Source organism: Rhinichthys klamathensis, unplaced genomic scaffold (genome assembly GCF_029890125.1).
Source record: "Rhinichthys klamathensis goyatoka isolate OS25496 unplaced genomic scaffold, OSU_Roscu_1.1 h1tg000056l_1, whole genome shotgun sequence".
Taxonomy (NCBI): domain Eukaryota; kingdom Metazoa; phylum Chordata; class Actinopteri; order Cypriniformes; family Leuciscidae; genus Rhinichthys; species Rhinichthys klamathensis.
In genome coordinates, this window is record NW_026606601.1 from 4,159,389 (window position 1) to 4,178,675 (window position 19,287).

The following is a 19,287-nucleotide window of genomic DNA, read 5'->3' on the forward strand; positions in this document are numbered from 1 at the left end:
TCATTCTTCAATGCAGTCACATTTATTGGCTTTCTCTATGCACAGTTACTAAGCAGTCATTTGAGCTGGCAAGAAATGGTTAAAATTTACAATGGAATTTTCACAATGTTTACTAAAAAATAAATACAGGACTGAGAGAGTCGAACAGCTCAAAAATATACAAAGGCTTGGAATTAATGTAAACCTTTAAAACATGTTAAAAAATGAAACATTTGTGTCTTCTGTTTTTAACTTTAAAAAGATCATATTTACATGTTTATACAAAAATACAAAATGGATTAAAATCTCTTGAAGCGGAGCTTGTATGCAGAGTGAGATTTGTTTCCTGATTATTGTAACTGAATGAGATGCATCTTGTCCCTAGACATTATCACTTTAACCCTCATTTTTTATTATATATTCATCAATTAATTTATTATAATTTGCAATTATTTCACAACAAAACGCATTTAAAACCATTTGGCAAAACAGACTGTGCTTCTCCATTAATGCAAAGTAATTCAGCAAAAATCTGTCTAAAAAAATGAAATGAAAAACAAAGAAACAGTCCAAGATGTATATTTCAGTTACAACAAAGAAAACAATAAAATAACTTTTCTGTGTAGTGTCTTTTGTTTTCTTTCATTCATTCTTTATTGATATGATCATTTTTGTGTAGTACCTTGTACCTGTTTAAAACAGTCCAAAACTGTGTTGAGGTAAAACAATGATACAGATAACACACTTTGTGATTTCCCTTCATTTTTTTTCTTTAATATTTTGCAAATAAGGCCCAAACTGCCTGACTAGCTTCACTACAGGTAAGGTTGATACCTCAAATGTGGCTACTGTTGTGTAATGAAAAATAAAATAAAAACAAAATACATATTCATTGCTACATATCTAAATGTTTGAGTTGTCACGAGTGTTGTTTTCATGACTGCTTTTGCATCACAAGTACAGAGAGATAAATATGAAAAGGAAACTGATGATGTCAATGGCAACAATGACAGAATATGGCCTGGGTATAGAATTCAAAGCACCAAAACATTTAACTACAGTTGTATAACATATAGAATAGCTTATTTGTTCAGAATGCAAGTTTACAGCTAATTAGAAGAATGTTTACAAGTTCGGTATCTTCATCATTGGCTGATACACCCCTGATATGAAACATTTTTTTCTTATTTTATTTAAATAAAGCTTTATCATTATTCTTTTCCAAATTCATTAACAAAATAATTCTCTGGATAAAATATCCCATAATTAAAAATACTTTTTTTCTATTAAATGTTGCAATCTAAAAGAAGATTTCATAGATTTAGTTCTAGTATATGGACACAAGGGAACAAAAGTAGTCTGTACTTCCAAAAGTGTAGTTATAAAGCAATGCTAATTGCAACAACCATCAGACAGGGTTGTAATAAAGGAGAAATAAGACGTGGCACATTGCAGCTTCTATTTAAGAGAAAATATCTGTTCTGTTAGTGTCTCAGAATATCCTGGAAGTTTTCTCTACCGGTATAAAACAATAAAAAGAATTAAATTCTCAAACCTCTTGGACATGACAATACTTGACAAACCAACAACAGTTCAGAAAAAAGGCTGAAATATTATATGTTTAAGTCAATCATCCATGTATATACAGATGAGCAATGGATTTTAAACTGCTGCCTGTTTGCAGTCATTTCATATATCCCAGAGATTGAGATATAAATCATTCTCGCATTATACTTATCCCTAAATATAATTCTATCATCATTTAAACCAAATGGCCCCTTATGCCTCAATCTGTTTTTTTCAAAACTCAGCTCTACACAAATAGTGCTTCATTAGATTAGATTGTCCAGTTCCTCCACAATGGGAAAAAGCTCAAACTGTGTATACAGTGATGTAAAACTGCTAATTTCAAACAAATCTATACATTTTGTACATTTACTGAACATAGCACATACTCAACAAATTCAAGTGAAGGTGGAAAAACATTTTCAGTGGAGATGTGACATTTTCTGGTGTTTTATTGCATGCTGTACATGGATGAAGAAACTGAATTACGACCACAGTGAAAGAGTGTTAATCAGACGGATGACTAAAAATCGATCTTTTCACAGCTTGTCACCTTCCCTCCAGTGGCACAGTGTAGGCTTGACAAATTAGCTAAGTCCTATGAGTTTTAAACTCCGAGAAGACTTCAAACTCTGAAGAGTTTAACTTTAAAAGTGAATCCATTCTTCTTCAAATGTACAGTATGCTTGATTTTAAGGGTATTCACAGAATACATTGAGATTGAAGTGAATTTCTCTCGGAAGTCCTTGTTTCTTCTGCAGTCACAAACATTTTCCATGTTGGATGGTTAAGTAAATATACATGATGACACCTGAAAAATGTGACGAAAATACACAACCCAATTTGGGTCTTTGAAGAAATGGTAAACTAAACACAGGTAAAAAGAGTTACATTTGTTTTCGTAACAGTTGTTGGAATGCTGTTTGAGAGATTGAGATTCAAACAGACACACACCATAGACGTTCCATTACTCTAAACGAAAAACTAAAACTGGATTACTTCTTTCTGCTCACCTTGTTTTTTTAACAGTGCATCCAGGTTGTATATTTCAAGGTAGAATGAACTAATTAAGTGCAAAAGAATGAATGGTTTTGCAAACCAGTTCACTTTTAGAATTATTTTCGTGACATTTCTGGCTTTTTATCTCAGAAGTCTTTCCCCTTGCACACTTAGACACCCTGCAAAGAAAGGCCATGGTGCGATTGTCCTCAGAAAAGCTTAACATCCACGTATTCATGTAAATTTGTGATGGATGGTGGAAATAGAAATGTTTTCTATCATATTAAAAAAGAAACAAGTTACCTTTTCAATATCTTGTTTAAAAATGACAAATTATTTCACCTTCTCATTTTGTGAGCATAAAAGTGTGGGATTATGATTGAAATCATTCCTCAAAAATGATCAATACAGTATTGGGTAATGCAAAAATTAATGTACTTCCATTTTTTCCAGTTGACTTATAGTGTACAAAAGGAGCTTAAAGAAATCAATGTTTTTTTCAAACCACAAACCTCAGGGGAGAACACTAGGCAAATCATAATGTGTACAGCACTCTCACACAGTTCAAATAGAATGTTTTCATTATATAAAAGATTGATCATTTTGCTAAGTAGATAAAAAAAAAAAGATTATACCACTAAGAGGAGCGGTCATCATGTGGACTTCCATCTGAGTTCTCAGTCTCTCCTTCTGATATGGCCTGCATTGGGGCAGTGTACAGCCGACTCCGCGTGCTATAGCGACTGCTGTTTGCCGCAGGTGGAATCCTGGAACGTCCCTGTCTGGAGGCAGCTGACATGGTAAGTGTTTTTGGGGAGAATCCCTCACTGTTGGCCTTAGGGAATGAGCTCGGAAGTGGATCACCACTGCTAATGGAATCCTGTAGGGGTAAGGGGGGCTCCTCTGGTTGCCTTGCAGCCTCTAATAGCAGCTCTGCTTGAGTCTTGGGTGTGATGGGGCTCTTAAGGATCTCTGTGGCAGACATGCGGTAACTCGAGTCTGAGCGACTACCCTTCTTAAGCAGCAGGAGTTTAAACTCCTCACTGGATGTACTGGACTTTTTGGCACTCCTGTAGATGGGTCCTGAGGCTCGCTGGGAGCAGTTTGAAGGGACTGAGGCAGCAGGGGTAACCGGGCATACAGTAGGATTGCTAACAGGAGCGGGTGCAGGTGCTACACCAGGCCGACTTTTTCCACTCATCTCCCCTGAGTCTTTACGTCCCAGCACTTTCCTTTTAGATCTGCAATATTTTAGTTGATGGTGTATTAAGGTCACATACATGTGCATTGTATGCCATAATCACTTTCCATGTCTACATGCAATGCCATCCAATGTCATCATCAAAACCAAAAGTCATAGAGAACATACAGAATGACATACAGAAGACCCTGCATCGGTAGGTAAAACAATCCTTCTTACCTGTGTATCATAGCAAACAGATCTTCAGTTGTGCGTAGTTTGTTGGGGGATGGAAAAGCATTATCATCATCAGGTTTAGAGTCATCAGTCAAAGGAGAGGATGAATTGTCACTGGGAGTTGATTCTGTCAACATGCAAAGCATTCATACATCAAGTTCAACCTCAAACATTATAACCTCAAGCTGTATACATTCAACAGCTTTAATGTGAAATCAGTCTTGTAAAAAATGTATGCTAGGCCTTCTACAGTTATATCATGTGAAAAAGAGGTTGAACAATATATTGGTTTTACTGATTAATCAGCACCTACAGTATGGTTGCATAGTTGCTGTTTTGGAATAGCGGCCTCTAGAGGTGAAATAAAAAAAATCACTGACTCTGCCTGGAGTTTGCTGTGTTTTGTGACTATGCTATGCACAGAACCAGAAACTTTAGAAGTTGATTTAAAATATTGAAAGAGAAAAGCCAAGGCATGTTTACAGTACTTGTTATCATTGCATATAGTCATGGTACTATAAATCAGATCATGTTTAATATCTTGCCATTTTTTACAGGACAATTACCCTTGCTGAAGTAGTCCTCTGTGTCCGGGGTCGACTCTTCTTCCCTTATGTCCTGTGAGGCACTTCTGGTTGCGACACCTGATGTCTCATAATCCTCCTCTCTGCCTTGTACATCGCTGATTGTGTAAATGTGCGATGCCTCTTGAGTTGAAACAGGCACTTTGACAGGACTGCTGCACAGTACAAAATTGCTCCTCTGTATCTCACTATAAGCTGGAGGTGGCATTGTACTGGCCAAACACACGGGCTGTGCTGAAGGCTCTGGCCGTGAAAGTTGATTTATATCTTGTTTTAGTCTCCCTGGTGATATTGTCAGTTGCACATCTGGGTACCTTCTGCTGTCTTGTTCTTGCTCAGAACTTTGAAATGACCTTGTCGAAGAGTCTTCTTTTTCAGGACAAGGATCTACAGGAGTTCTGAAAGCAGTCATTGCCCAGTAAGTACCAGGACCAAGCCTCTCCTGTCTCACTCTCACTTCCTCCTGGGGAAGAACAACGTTTTCCACCAGTGGAACTTGTGATTCACAGAACTGTGCCGTAGGGGGTTTGTAGGCTGGCGGTTTCCGGTTGTGCCTATTGCTAGAGGACGGGGCGTCAGTTATTACTGTGGGACACTTGGGGCGAGTTACTGGATTTACACTGGCCAGAGCATAGCCTTGGTTCCCTTCAGCTGGTCTACAAATAGATCGCAGTTGCACTGATCTAAGAACAGTTGGAGTGATAGCCAAATGGGCTGAGCTGGGTGCTGTGCTTGTTGCACTCTCTGAAGTGGAAGCTGCAGCTGCAGCTGCAATGCGAGCCTCTGCAGCAGCGGCAGCGGCTGCAGTGCGTGCTTCAGCAGCAGCAGCAGCAGCTATGGCAGCTTTCTGCTTATTCTGGTGGAGGATGTGCATCTGATTTCTGTGAGCAAAGTGCTTGCTGTGAAGAGCACTTAGGTCGAGGTGACTGGGGGGTATGGCATGGAAGTCAGTTTCCCTCCTGGTGGAAATGCCTGGGTCTCTTACTAAAAGCTGTGGCTGTTGTAGGGAGCAAAGGGAGGACTTCCTTTCAGGGACTTTGGGTTTTCTCTTGCCACTGGTTGGAGACAGGGGCCCTGGGAAGAAAGCGGAGGGGAAGGAAGATGTAGGTGTTTCAGACTGACTGGAATATCCACTGGAAGGGGATGCTAAGCCTGCCAGCTTTTCAGGGGAAGCCAGCTTGAAGTCACCTTCAGGTGGAGGAAGAGTTGGGGAAGTAGGTCTGGACCTGGGTTGACAGGCTTGCATTTCTGCACTTTCTGATGACTTGATGCATTCAATAACAGTTGTACCCGTAGCAGCACTAGAGTTGGACAGAGACCGGTAAGGGTCATTTGATTTCAAGTCATTGTGGAGCCAGAGGTCTGCATAGTCTGCTTGCACAGCACCTTCATCCTTAAAGGAATGTGTGTCTGAGGAACTGAATGGAGAGGAGCAGTCAAGTATGTCCCTGACATTCTCCACTCCCCATGCGCCAAGTGACTCAAGACCTGCAGTCTCAAGGTGCCCTGCAGAACCAGCCAAGTCAAGCTGCAGTTTCATCTCCCTGGAAGACAAGGGCAGCGGCAACTCGCAAGTAATCTTTGGTTCGCTCTGATCTAGAATGTTCACATCACTGCTTGTTTCCTTTAATGAAGAGCTACGTTTTGGTGGGGGTGGCTTGGCCTTTGGTTTTCTTAAGGAGAGACAAAGTCTGCCCAGTGTCCTGGTGGCTCTGTACTCTGACTGAGGGTATTCACCCATGCCAGGTGCTATATTCCCACTTGGGCCACAGTCTGGGTCAATGGCTGCATAGTTGTAGTAGCTTCTGCTTTCCTTAAGACCACAGTCAAAGTGCATGGAGGAATAGAATCTTTCAGTGTCAACAATGTAGTGCATCTCAGATTTCCTAGCGGTTGCTTGGTCACCGAAGCTCTCGTAAGTTTCCCCACTAGAATAACTGGGGCAGCTGACGCCGCTCTCATCCTCTCTGGAATGCTTTGGGCTGAAGTCTTGGGGGCAGGGCTGATCCTGCTGTTCCTGGGCACAGTTCCACTCACCATCACTAGCAGTGCTGACCCCTGCATCATCCATCTGATCAGTAGCCGATGAGGTAAAAGAATTGGATCGTTGCCCCTGTCCTTGTGGCTTGTCCATGTGGTAGGGATCAATTATGAAGCCAGTGGAATCATCAATGACATGGGACCCAGTATTAAGGGAGAGTTCTGAATCACAGTGTGAGGATCCAGTCAGGGGAGGGGAGGCAGCAGGCGGAAGAGTCTCAGACGTCTGCGATGGGCAAGTGGAGCTGCTTCCGCTCCAGTTGCCACTTGAGGACTGGTGATCCTCTTTATGGTCAATCTGGCTGCCAAGCACTCCTGTAGTAGAGGCAGAGTGAATGGGGCTGCTGAAAGTATCTGAGCTGGATGAAATCTCACAGCTTCCCATGTCAACTTTGCGTGGGAGCCTGGATCTCCCTCTCTCCATCCATGCGTGGTCAGGGCTTTCCGAATGCTGCATACGCTTGAGAGTTCCAAACTGTAGCTCTGGCATGGCTTGGTCATCAGTACTCTCTTCCTCATCCTTTGGAATTCTCTGTCCTGGACCTGGCAGGAAGTCCTCTGCTTCATACGGAGAGAGCTCCTCATCTTCCTCTTCATCATCTTCATCATCATCATCATCATCATCACTGTCATCTTGGTCTTCATCCAGAAGTCGGCCACCCTCACGTGGTAGACTTCTGGAACGAACACGGGTGGCTGTTGCAGCAGCATACACGGTATCAGAGCGATCCGGGAGGGAGGTGATGTTTCCAGTGGAGTGTGAGAGAGAAGCTGGAATTCCCTGACCCCTCTGGGCACGGATACGCCTCCGGGATGGAGCAGCAATGAGAAAGTCATCTGTCTGACAGCCAGAGTCCTTGGTGTGCAATACTCGGCCACTCAGGGAGAGCTCCTCATGCCACAGTGACTTGTGTGGGTTGGCATGGATGATCACTGTTCTCTCTCTAGCCACAGGTGATTCATCAGAATCTAAAGGTAAATTAGAAAATCAATAATTAAACTAAAACTATATGTAGATAAAACGAAAGAAAATGATATATGTAAAATGAACAGACATTTTTTATATATAAAGTTCCTCTGATGAACTGGAACTTTAGATGGAAAGTATCAGCTGGCCATACCCATGTCTTGTTGAACCCGTTTGGGGATGCCAGTGATCGTTTTTCGCCTCCTGAGTTTCCGACGTCTTTGTAGAACTGACTGTGAGTGAACAAGAGAGCAGCGAGCACTGGCTTCTCTGTCAAAACCAACACCTGTGAAAAAAAAAAATACAGACCCTAAGTACTATCTAAGCATATGTCATAGTCCTTTTTTGTGTTAGTTTGTATTGAATCTGAAGTAGTTGTTTTACCAGAAACATTTATTGGAATTATACAGGATGAAATCACGTGAGAGTCATTCTTTATTCTCTCTTCTGGTGTGGGAAGAGGGAGGCCTTTGGACCAGTTGGTCTGTTTGTCCAGGGTGGTAGGAACATTGGGAACAGGACATTTAGGCCTATGGCTCATCATTGGCAATTCTCCATCTGTTTCTGTGTTGGTACCAGCCTAACATGGGATGATATTACAATGGTTAGCTCTATTTAGAACCAGATTGATGATTTAATATGTCAATCTAAATACACAGAATGTAAACACACAGTAGAATGTAAGAATAAAATGTTATCTACAGGATCACAAGATTTTATACAGTGGCCCCCAAAACTTAAAAAAAAAACATATCACTTAAATGTTTGAATTTCACAGCAATTATACAATACATACATATACAAAATAGCTAACTAAGCGCTAACTGATGCTTGACTTTTTCCTCAAAACTAACAATGAAGACATTTGGCAGCAACTATATAAAGTAGTCATGTACATACATACATACATACATATACATGTATTGTCAAAACAACACAGATAAATGGGAATAAGAAAAGCAGCTTTGAGATGATGAGGCATAAAGCAATGGACAAGACATAGAGATTAGGTACTTCGTTAGAACAAGAAAAAAAACATGCAAATGTATAAAATAATGTCTTTCATGAAGGTCAGGTTTCACCCTAGAGAGTAAATAAGAAAGGAAATCCATGGAAAAATCATGAAATAAATCTGTTTTAGTTACACAAAAAGCAGCGGAATAGTATTCAACATCAAGGCAAAAACTATAAGGAAGAATCTTACTATATCAGATCTCTCTGCAATGCCAAATGCAGTATACCACAGAAATAGAGTAATATATTTATACATTATATATGCATATTGTCCCAAATGATACTTAGCTGCCTCATTTAAAATGTTGTCAATTAACAAACTTATAAATGATCATTTACATTATAGCACATATTCAATAACTGATTCTGGTTATAAATACAAAAATATCTTATGAAATAAATTTACTTAATTATCATTAGGATTTACTCGTACATGGAACTAAGATGATGTTATTAGCAATTCCAAATACCGGTATAAATCTTTACAGATTCTTTGCAAAAGAAGAGCAAACAAACTAAATAGCTAAACAGACTGATTAGGTTAGGACAAGGAGAACAAGAAAATGTTAGGAGTTAGAGTTAACAAGCTGTCTTTAAGTGGGCAAAATACCTTTCTCATCCAAGGAATGAAGTAACAACACTGAACAGGGGAGGAGGAACGGGAGCGCTGATACTAAAATTAAAAGATGGAAAATAGAACTAAACCAATGACAAAAAAATGGCATCATGTATTTGATTTCATAAATCAAAATAAAAGTCTGATGTGATGTTTTTATGAAGTACATGGAGAGAACATGCTGTCAGGGAACAGGGACAACATATACACACTCTGGCTTGTGGTTCACATCTGCAACATACAAGCTGAAATGAAAGTTTGTAATCTGATGGAGAAGGAATTTACTAAATTTGATTGTTATGGAAGGTTTTGAATCAATCTGGCATCCAAACGATGGTCTTGTCAAAACCTGGTTTTACATCACAAAATGATGTAATTTACCTTTCTGAGGACGGGTTTGAATTCACCCTCCTTGGCTGGTCTCTCCTGCAGCAGTTAAATGTAAGGAACAAAACAGATAAAGAACCTAGAATATCTTTCAACACCCTTAAAATCACATGCATCAGCTAATTTCTTGAGCTTGTTACCTTATAAAAACATGTAAAACATTCAAAAGATGTAAAAGAAAAAATATGCATATATAAAAAGACAAAAACAAATTATAAAAAATAACCCTCACTCCAATTACCCAACATACTTATTGCACTATGGTAACATGTTTTCAGACCAACGTTTGAGTGTTCCTACACAACTCTTAGTTTAGTGACATTCACTTCACTGTTCATTCTCCAGTATACTGAGCGGTTGGACTAAGCAGCATTTTAAAGGGATAGTTCACCCAAAAATTTAAATAATGTCAGTAATTACTCACCCTCATGTTGTTCCAACTCCGCAAGACTTTCGTTCATCTTCGTAACACAAATTAAGATATTTTTGATTAAATCTGAGAGCTGGATCACTCCTCCATAGGCTTCTAAGGCATTGAAACTTGCCGGCCCAGAAAAGTTATTAAAGACATCGTTAAAATAGTCCAAGTGACAACAGTGGCTCAATCTTAAGTTTGTCAAGCGACGAGAATACTTTTTGTGCGCAAAAACAAAACAAAAATAACGACTTTATTCAACTATTAATTTCCTTCTCTGTGGGCCTCGAGTGAGTTCACGTAGTGTAACAGCGCAGCGCTTCTGTGTTGCACGTCACACGCATCACACACATGACCAGCGTTGGCCAATAGTGAGCTTACGTGTGACGTACAACAAAGAAGCGTTGCACAGTTACACTACATGAACTCACTCGAGGCCCACAGAGAAGGACATTAATAGTTGAATAAAGTCGTTATTTTTGTTTGTTCTTTGCGCACAAAAAGTATTCTCGTCGCTTGACAAACTTAAGATTGAGCCACTGTAGTCACTCGGACTATTTTAACGATGTCTTTAATAACTTTTCTGGGCCGGCAAATTTCAATCTCTTAGAAGCCTATGGAGAAGTGATCCAGCTCTCAGATTTAATCAAAAAATCTTAATTTGTGTTACGAAGATGAACGAAAGTCTTACGGGGTTGGAACAACATGAGTATTTACTGACGGAATTTTCATTTTTGGGTGAACTATCCCTTTAAGGCCAATTCACACTGCACCGACAGATGCCGACCATCACCAGATTACAGTCCGTCACTTCTCAGACATTCCAAAAACTGACAAACACTGATTCAACATGTTCAACTGGCGAAAACGAGACCTGACCAACGCCAAAAGGGGAAACACACTGACCCAAAAAAACCTGGCTGTCGGTGCAGTGTGAATTGGCCTTTACACTATGGAATTATGCACTGACACTGTAATGTAAAAAAGAATTATAGGGCGTTAAACGTGCATTATTGATTATTATAGCAATATTTAATCTATATTTTTTAACGTTCAATATTTTACATGCAGTAAAAAATAATTATTTTCATGTCCCATACTCGACACTGAACACAGAATGTATGTAAAACAGAAAAAAAAGTAATTTGCCATTTAATATTTGGTTTATTAACTTTTTTCATAATGTTTTGTAATGTTCTGGGGACTTAGGAAGTCAAACAAAACCTTTTGAAACATGACAAAATATGTTATGATGGAATGATATCACAGAACAATACAATTAAAGAAAACAGATAGTCTTTACCTTCCTCTGGATAGTCTGCACATCACTCTCTCTAACGCTCCTCTCCTGGTGTGCATGGCAGGAGAGAGTGTGCTAGCTTAGGCCAAAAATATTTTGTTTGTCTTATAACAGTTTATGTTTTGCAAGATAAACAATTATAGTACTGGATTAGGTCACCACTTGACATTCTACATACATTCTAGGTCCTTGAAACAAAACCAGCTGAGAACCACTGATCTTTGGACCTCCAGAGTGGTGCAAGACCCGGAAGACTAAATCGCCAGTGGTTCCCGTAAGATCTTCCTATGGGTTTTTATAATGAGGTTTTTTAATTTATGAGTATAATAAGATCTTTGTGAAACATAAGGTGACGGTACTTGAATGTTTTGTTATACAGCATAAATCACACACTCACACCCTAAACTTTCTGATTTAGTTATTAGAAATATGTTTTTTAAAATAAATATAACAACTCCAAAATTAGCATTTTGTGTGTGTAATTAATGTTGTCGAACAAAACGTCCAAGTATCATCAACCTATGTTTACCAAAGTTCTTATTTTACTCATAAATTGAAAAACCCCATTATAAAAACCCACAGGAAAATTTCAAGGGAACCACTGGCGAATTAGTCCTCAGGATTTTGACGTCATCTCTGCGTCCCAATTCAGAGGCTGCATCGTAGGCTGCATTCGAAGGCCATATGCGTCCCAGCGGCGCGATGAAGACTGTCTAAATTCGAAGTCTCCTTCAAATACGGCCTCCAAATGCGTCCTTCGTTTCCCGTGAAATGAAGGAGACAACTGATGAATCCTTCGCAGCCTTGCCTACCCCAGAATTCATTGCAACAGTGATGACAGAATATTTTTGAGAGAAACTGCCGCATTACGCTTTTAAACGTAAGTATTGGGTTTCAACTTACTCAAATATCTAATGATACAAATGTAAAAAAAAAAAAAAACGTTCAAATGTGGCCTTATATCTTACTAAGATGTGATTATATATAGTTTATACTCTTTATTATATACAGAAAAGGACCATGGTGAACATATTTAAACAGTTTGTGAACCCTGTTTTGTTTTCAGACAGTTTAATATAACTTTCAAAAAAGTCTAGAATAAACGTTACTGTCACTCATCACCGGCAGCTGTCACAGTTGCTAGGCGACAAGAACAATCCTCCATAGGCTAAACCGTACCATTTAAAAAACGTTCAGTCCAACCTTCACGGCCTTCGAAAGGATGTAGCCTTTGAATTGGGACACAGCCTATACATGACTGGCGATTAAATGTTGAGTGCCTTACCACCAGGCGTGAGTGTCGCCCCCTCTGCTCCCGCCGTCTGAGTTTGTGAGCTGAAGGGAAGGTTGGCATGGGCGGGGCCACAGATATTGATATGGTGACCCGACCACGCTCTCTGCTGGTTGAACGCTGACGCTGCTGCTGGTCTGTAAAGTACACACACACACACACACACACTTCAGTTAAGCAATTTCAGTCTAAACTAAAGTATGAATTATAACAACTTCTGTTTTACAGAATTTACAGACTGTCAACTGCTAACTTAAATGTTTCATGTGTAGAAGGCCTCTAATGGATTTATTGCATGCTGACAATGTAAAATCAATGTTCTGGTCACATTTTATGTGTAATTAATGTAAGTAAAATTGATTCAAGGGAAAAAATATGAATTATGCTATGATGGTTAACATTGAGCTTAAGGCAGTGCCAGATCAAATTTCATCATTCAAACACAAGGTGGCAGTATGAATCACTAAACTCCTCCAACATCTGCCTCTAAATGCATCTGTGTCATTTTCCCCCTCATTCAGATACATTAATATTCTAATATTATTTAATTGTTATTGATTATTATATAAAAATATAGATCCACATAAATTTCAAGAAAAATTTCAAACTCACTTATTTAAAAAGTGTGGTATGCAAATATCAAATTATCTTCACAGGAACAATCTTTCCATATATACTGAGAATTAATTAAATAGATTTCAAAGGTGACATATAGCGAGATTGGAAGATGGAAGTGAGAGGTTAGTGACCTCTCACTAAGGTCAGAGGTTCATTTCCATGTAGACTCAGTAACTTGATAAATGTTTATACAGATTGAGGACAACATATAAACACTTTATTGATCCCAGAGGGGAACTCCAGGATCATAATTCTCATCTATCCTGATCTGTCACTTCTCTATGCTGATCTATCACCATTGTGGCCCTGGGCAAACCACTGAACCACAGGGGGAATTTGGTTATAATTGTTGTGATATAAGATATGTTTGGATGAAAAGAACTTTATAAACCCCACTATGGTTTAATCCCCCCAAATCCCCCCCCCCCCCAACCGAAAAAAAGTAGGCCCAAAAGCCTCACTCAGTACCTCTGTGCAGTGCCCGCAGGTTGAGCTTGGCATGTCGGTGTAACTCCTCTAAACATGGTGGCCGTGTACAAGTGTGGAACAGATTGTGTTGCTGATTCCATAAAGCCTGATAGTGGGATGTCAGTTTACTCTCAATGTCCAGATTTGATACCGCTAGAGAGAAAAACAGAGAAATGACAATGTCAGGAATCTGGAATGTCTACAGAATTCCTATTGGAACATCTAAGAATCCAACCGGGAAAGAACAAGATCCTAAGAACAGTGTAAAATTCCTACATCTTTTTGTGCTTATTTGATTTGATTGAATGTAATCCTTATCAGAACCCATTGTATTTGTATTGTGTTGGAATAATATGGAAACTCTTGAATAGTTCATGGTAATCACAGAGGACTTACAAATCCCGAAATATATTTGTAAATTTGTGATGTTCTACAAACTGTGTTCTAAAAGAAATACTTGTTATTTTGTGTTATGTTGGAATCCTATTAGGGCATTTCCACGAGGACCCTTCAGAATAGGCTCCAAATTATGAAGGAAACCCTGAAAGGAATACAATATAAACCCACAATTTTTTACCAAAACATATTCAAGCCCCCCAAAATGAATGAAAAATTGACTCAAAAGCTGTTTCATGGACAGGTATGGGCTATTCCTTCGTTTAAGCAGGTACAAGGTCTGGATTCTTAGTGTGGTATTTGCATTTTGAAGCTGTTGCTGTAAACCCACATCATGCCGTCAAAGGATCTCTCCGTGCAAGTCAAACAGATCATCATTAGTCTTAAAAAAAAAACCCAGAATCCATCAGAGATATAGCAGGAACATTAGGAGTGGACAAAAGGCCTGGCCATCCGCAGAAGACAACAGAGATGATTGCAGGATCCACTATGGTAAAGAAAAACCCATTCACAACATCCAGCCAAGTGGAGAACACTCTCCAGGAGCTAACCGTGTCATCGTCAAAGTCTACAATCAAGAGCAGACTTCACGAGAGAAATACACACTGTTCACCACAAGGTGCAAACCATTCATAAGCCTCAAGAATAAAAAGGCCACAGTAGACTTTCCCAAAAAAACATCTAAAAGAAAAAGCCTGACCAGTTCTGGAAAAGCACTCTTTGGACAGATGAAACTAAGGGTGTATTCACACCTGCCTTGTTTGGTTCGATTGAATCGAACTCTAGTTCGTTTCCCCCCTTGGTGCGGACCTTTTGGGCAGGTGTGAATACAGCAATCGAACTCGGGTGCGGACCAAACAACCGAACCGAGACCCAGCTGAAGAGGTGGTCTCGGTACGGTTCCAAACGAACTCTGGTACGGTTCGTTTACGGTGTGAACATGAACCGACCCAATTGCAAGAAAGCACTGCGCCTTTGAGTTAAAAGGCTTCCGTAGTCGGAGATTTTGGCATAATGGTTTGTGTTATTGTTGTTTAAGTGCAAAAGAGAATTCCATTCCGGCGCGCTGTCTGGCCACACGATACTGTTGCGCGTCTTTCTGCGCGCCGTGTGCGCGTCATTGGAATGGAATGAATGAATGAGTGTGTGCATCAGGACATTCACATACAGCGCGTTCTCTTTAGTCTAATCGCGCATAGATGCAAAAAAAGCTTTTGCAGTTCATAACGATAGTTACAATACAAGGATGACGCTGCATTAAACTGGACAAACTTAAATCGCAAGCGTTAACATTGACAGCACTTGTTAGCAGTAGCCTATATACAATAAGAATCTCATTATTTGAATGTGTGAACATAGCCCCTCTCTATGAATCAAAACTTTATACCTTATCCGTCTTCTGCGCAGTTTCTTCATATTGCGTTTGTACAGAATGACACAAAATTAGTAAAATAACAAATATTGCAGTACGAAATATCTCCATGCTGAACCTTTTTTGCACTTCCTGATTTCCCTACTTGAGAATCCTTGTCCAATGAATGGACGACCTTAGCACACGTGTGGTTTTGTTGACAAATTTTGGTTCACTTGCAAAAAGAGCAGTGTGAAAGCGAACCGTACCCAAAAAAAAAAAAAAAAAATTATTTGGTCCGGACCAAAGCAAGTGACCTATCGGACTTTCCTGGTGTGAATACACCCTAAGATCAACCTGTACCAGAATGAAAAGAAGAAAAAGGGATGGAGAAGGCTTGGAACAGCTCATGATCCAAAGCATACAACGTCATCTGTAAAACACGGTGGAGGCAGTGTGATGGCATGGGCATGCATGGCCTCCAGTGGCACTTATTGATAATGTGACAGAAGACAGAAGCAAGTCTATAGGGATATACTGTGACTGTCTGCCCAGATTCAGTCAAATCCAGCAAAGTTGATTGGACGGCGCTTCACGAAACAGATGGACAATGATCCAAAACACTGCAAAAGCAATCCAGGAGTTTTTGAAGGAAAAGAAGTGGAATATTCTGCAACGGCCAAGTCAAAAACATGATTTTTAACCCGATCCAGCATGCATTTATTGTGCTAAAGCCAAAGCTAAAGGCAGAAAGACCCACAAACAAACAACAACTGAAGACAGCTGCAGTTAAGTCCAGACAAAGCCTCACAAAGGAGGAAACCCAGTGTTTGGTAACGTCCATGGGGTCCAGACTTAAGGCAGTCATTGCCTGCAAAGGATTCTCAAACAAAATATAAAAAAATATAACATATAAATAATGGTTGCAATTCCTAAACTTTTTACTTTAATAAAGTCTGCACTTCAACTTTATTCTTTCATTTTTATTTTATTCTGGTGTCATAAAGAGCCAACATTATGAAAACTGTGCCTGTGTCCAAATATATATGGACCTAACTCTGTGTGTGTATGTATGTATATATATATATATACACTCCTGGACAAAATCTTAAGACCGGGGGAAACATTACCAGTATTCGCATTTCGCGCTGGTAGATCGTTAACGGGTTGTAAGTACTGCTTCAAAATGCCAAAAGAAGAAACAGGGGCAAGAGACAAAAAATATAGAGTAGGCAATTTATTGAAAACTGCATTTAAACCAAAACAGGCTGTTCATCAGCTGATCAAAAGTTTAAGACCATAGCCTTAAAAAGGTGAAATCTGCACAAAAATATGGCTTTCATGTCATTGTCCTTCAGGCAGTCACACTGTCATGATCTCCTGATGGCAAACGTAAAAAGGCTTTTTCTCTTTGAACGTGGCAGGATTGTTGACCTGCACAAGCAAGGCCTTTTGCAACGCGCCATCGCTGCCGAGGTTGGACGCAGTAAGACAGTCATTTTACATTTCTTAAAAGATCCTGAGAGTTATGGGACAAAGAAGTCAAGTACTAGACCCCAAAAAATGTCATCTGCACTGACCCTTGTTCACGGTTGTCCGTGAAGACACAGGTCGATCCTCAACCCAAATTAAGGCCCTTACTGATGCTGACTGCAGCCCAATAACCATAAGACGTCATCTGTGAGAGAAGGGCTTAAAGAACAAAAAATGTCTTCAAAGGCCACATCTCCTCACACGCCACAAACTTGCCCATATGGAATTTGCAAGGGAGCACCAAACATGGGACATTGAAAGGTGGAAGAAAGTTATATTTTCTGATGAGAAAAAAATGTAACCTGGACAGTCCTGATGGCTTCCAACGTTACTGGCAACGTTACGATCCCACCGTAGATGTTTTCTACACGGCACAGTGGAGGAGGCTCCATCATGATCTGGGGTGCTTTATCCTTCAATGGGAAAATGGAGCTTCAGGTTGTGCAGGGGCGTCAAACGGCGGCTGGCTCTGGACATGTTGCAGTGGGCCCTCATCTGTGCAGTAATGACTGGGTCTTTCAACAGGACAACACTGCAGTTCACAACGCCTGCCTGACGAAGGACTTCTTCCAGGAGAATAACGTCGCTCTTTTGGACCATCCTGCGTGTTCCCCTGATCTAAATCCCATTGAGAACCTTTGGGGATGAATGGCAAGGGAAGTTTACAAAAATGGACGACAGTTCCAGACCGTGGATGCCCTTCGTGAAGCCATCTTCACCACATGGAGCAATGTTCCCACCAACCTCCTGGAAATAGTCCCATCAAGCATGCTGAAACGAGTGTTTGAGTGATCACCAAGAACGGTGGGGCTACTCACTACTGAGTCCTTTTTTGACACTTTTAGTTCTGTTGTAGGTTTTTTTTTGGGGCTATGGTCTTAAACTTTTGATCAGCTGATGAACAGCCTGTTTGAGATTAAATACAGTTTTCAATAAATTGCCTTCTCTCAATTTTTTGTCTCTTGCTCCTGTTTCTTCTTTTGGCATTTTGAAGCAGTACTTACAACCCGGTAATGATCCACCAGCGTGAAATGCAAATACTGGTAATGTTTCCCCCGGTCTTAAGATTTCGTTCAGGAGTGTATATATAAAAACACACACACACACACACACACACACACACACACACACACACACACACACACACACACACACACACACACACACACACACACACACACACACACACACACACACACACACACACACACACACACACACACACACACACACACACACACATACCTACTTAACCACAATGTGAGGACGTATGACTGGGAACCCTACCTTTAGGGACACCCCTTTCTGAAGGGTCTAGAGACAAAAGAAAGACATGACTGCACTTCTGGAGAAGCTGTCATCACACTTATCACTTGATTTTATTAATAAAAGTCTTCCTTAAAGACCTGACATTTTGCCTTCACTTTAGGGACAGTATTTTTTATGTCCATTTTGGGGACATTAAACACAAACTCTGATCAAGTCATACTTTGAGGACCATGGTGATACACAGACTCTGGTTAAGTCATACTTTGAGGACCATGGTGATACACAGATTCTGGTAAAGGTATAATATCAGGACTTTGTTGAGATGGTATATATTTAGTGAGTAAACAGTTTTTTATTTTTATTTTTATTTCGTCAAGATCACAGAAAATGGGTAGCCAACATTTTTGTCTGATTTGTAGCTTGAGATGAAGTGTCCTTCACTGCTCAGTTGGGGAATGACAATTAACATTCAGAAATATTATTCATTTGACTGTATTTGATTGATTGACTATCAGAGAGAACCAAAGATGGAACTGAAGACAATAGTGTCATTATTCAGCTCAATTCTATTTCAACTGTAAAACAGCTCTACAGAAGTCATTTAATAATTGCTGAAATTTTACAAGTTATGTGCCTGAAGTAGAGGTCAGCACAGGCTTTAAACTTAAGCCCAAACCCGGCCCGTACCCGAAATCATTTAACCTGACCCGAACATTACGGTTATATTTTAAGCCTGAGCCCGACCCAAACCCGAGGTCCGTTTCTCAGTAAATTGCTTTTTTTTTGTGCAATATGCTGTATTTTATGATTGCTTGCCACGATAATTAAAAAAATAAGCTACATGTACAAACACCGTTTCACCAAGGCACATCGGCCCCTCATCAGTCAGCACACAAGAAAAAAAAGAGAAAAAGCACAGAACTTACTAATTACGAAACTTTGATGAGGTTGAAAAGGTGAAACAGTCATAAATTCCCCTGGAACCCAAACATTAAACTTCATAAAGTTTGCGCAGTTGCACAACTATTTACACAAATATAGCCTATCCTTCTCAGTCCGAGTTATGAATGAAGGGAA

The 19,287-nt window shown here is 39.9% G+C and overlaps 1 protein-coding gene across 1 annotated transcript; it reads right to left on the reverse strand.

Moving 5' to 3' along the window:
* Positions 1 to 17,333, reverse strand: nhsb (Nance-Horan syndrome b (congenital cataracts and dental anomalies)). The gene is made up of 11 exons (XM_056248506.1): positions 17,244 to 17,333; positions 13,662 to 13,860; positions 12,570 to 12,712; positions 11,288 to 11,332; positions 9,564 to 9,608; positions 9,177 to 9,239; positions 7,937 to 8,132; positions 7,707 to 7,838; positions 4,528 to 7,554; positions 3,965 to 4,088; positions 1 to 3,785 (listed from the first exon to the last, which is right to left on the reverse strand). The coding sequence occupies exons 1-11, from the start codon at positions 17,331 to 17,333 to the stop codon at positions 3,182 to 3,184; spliced, it is 4,668 nt and encodes a 1,555-aa protein (XP_056104481.1). The 3' UTR covers positions 1 to 3,181.
* Between the last annotated feature and the right edge of the window lie 1,954 nt (positions 17,334 to 19,287).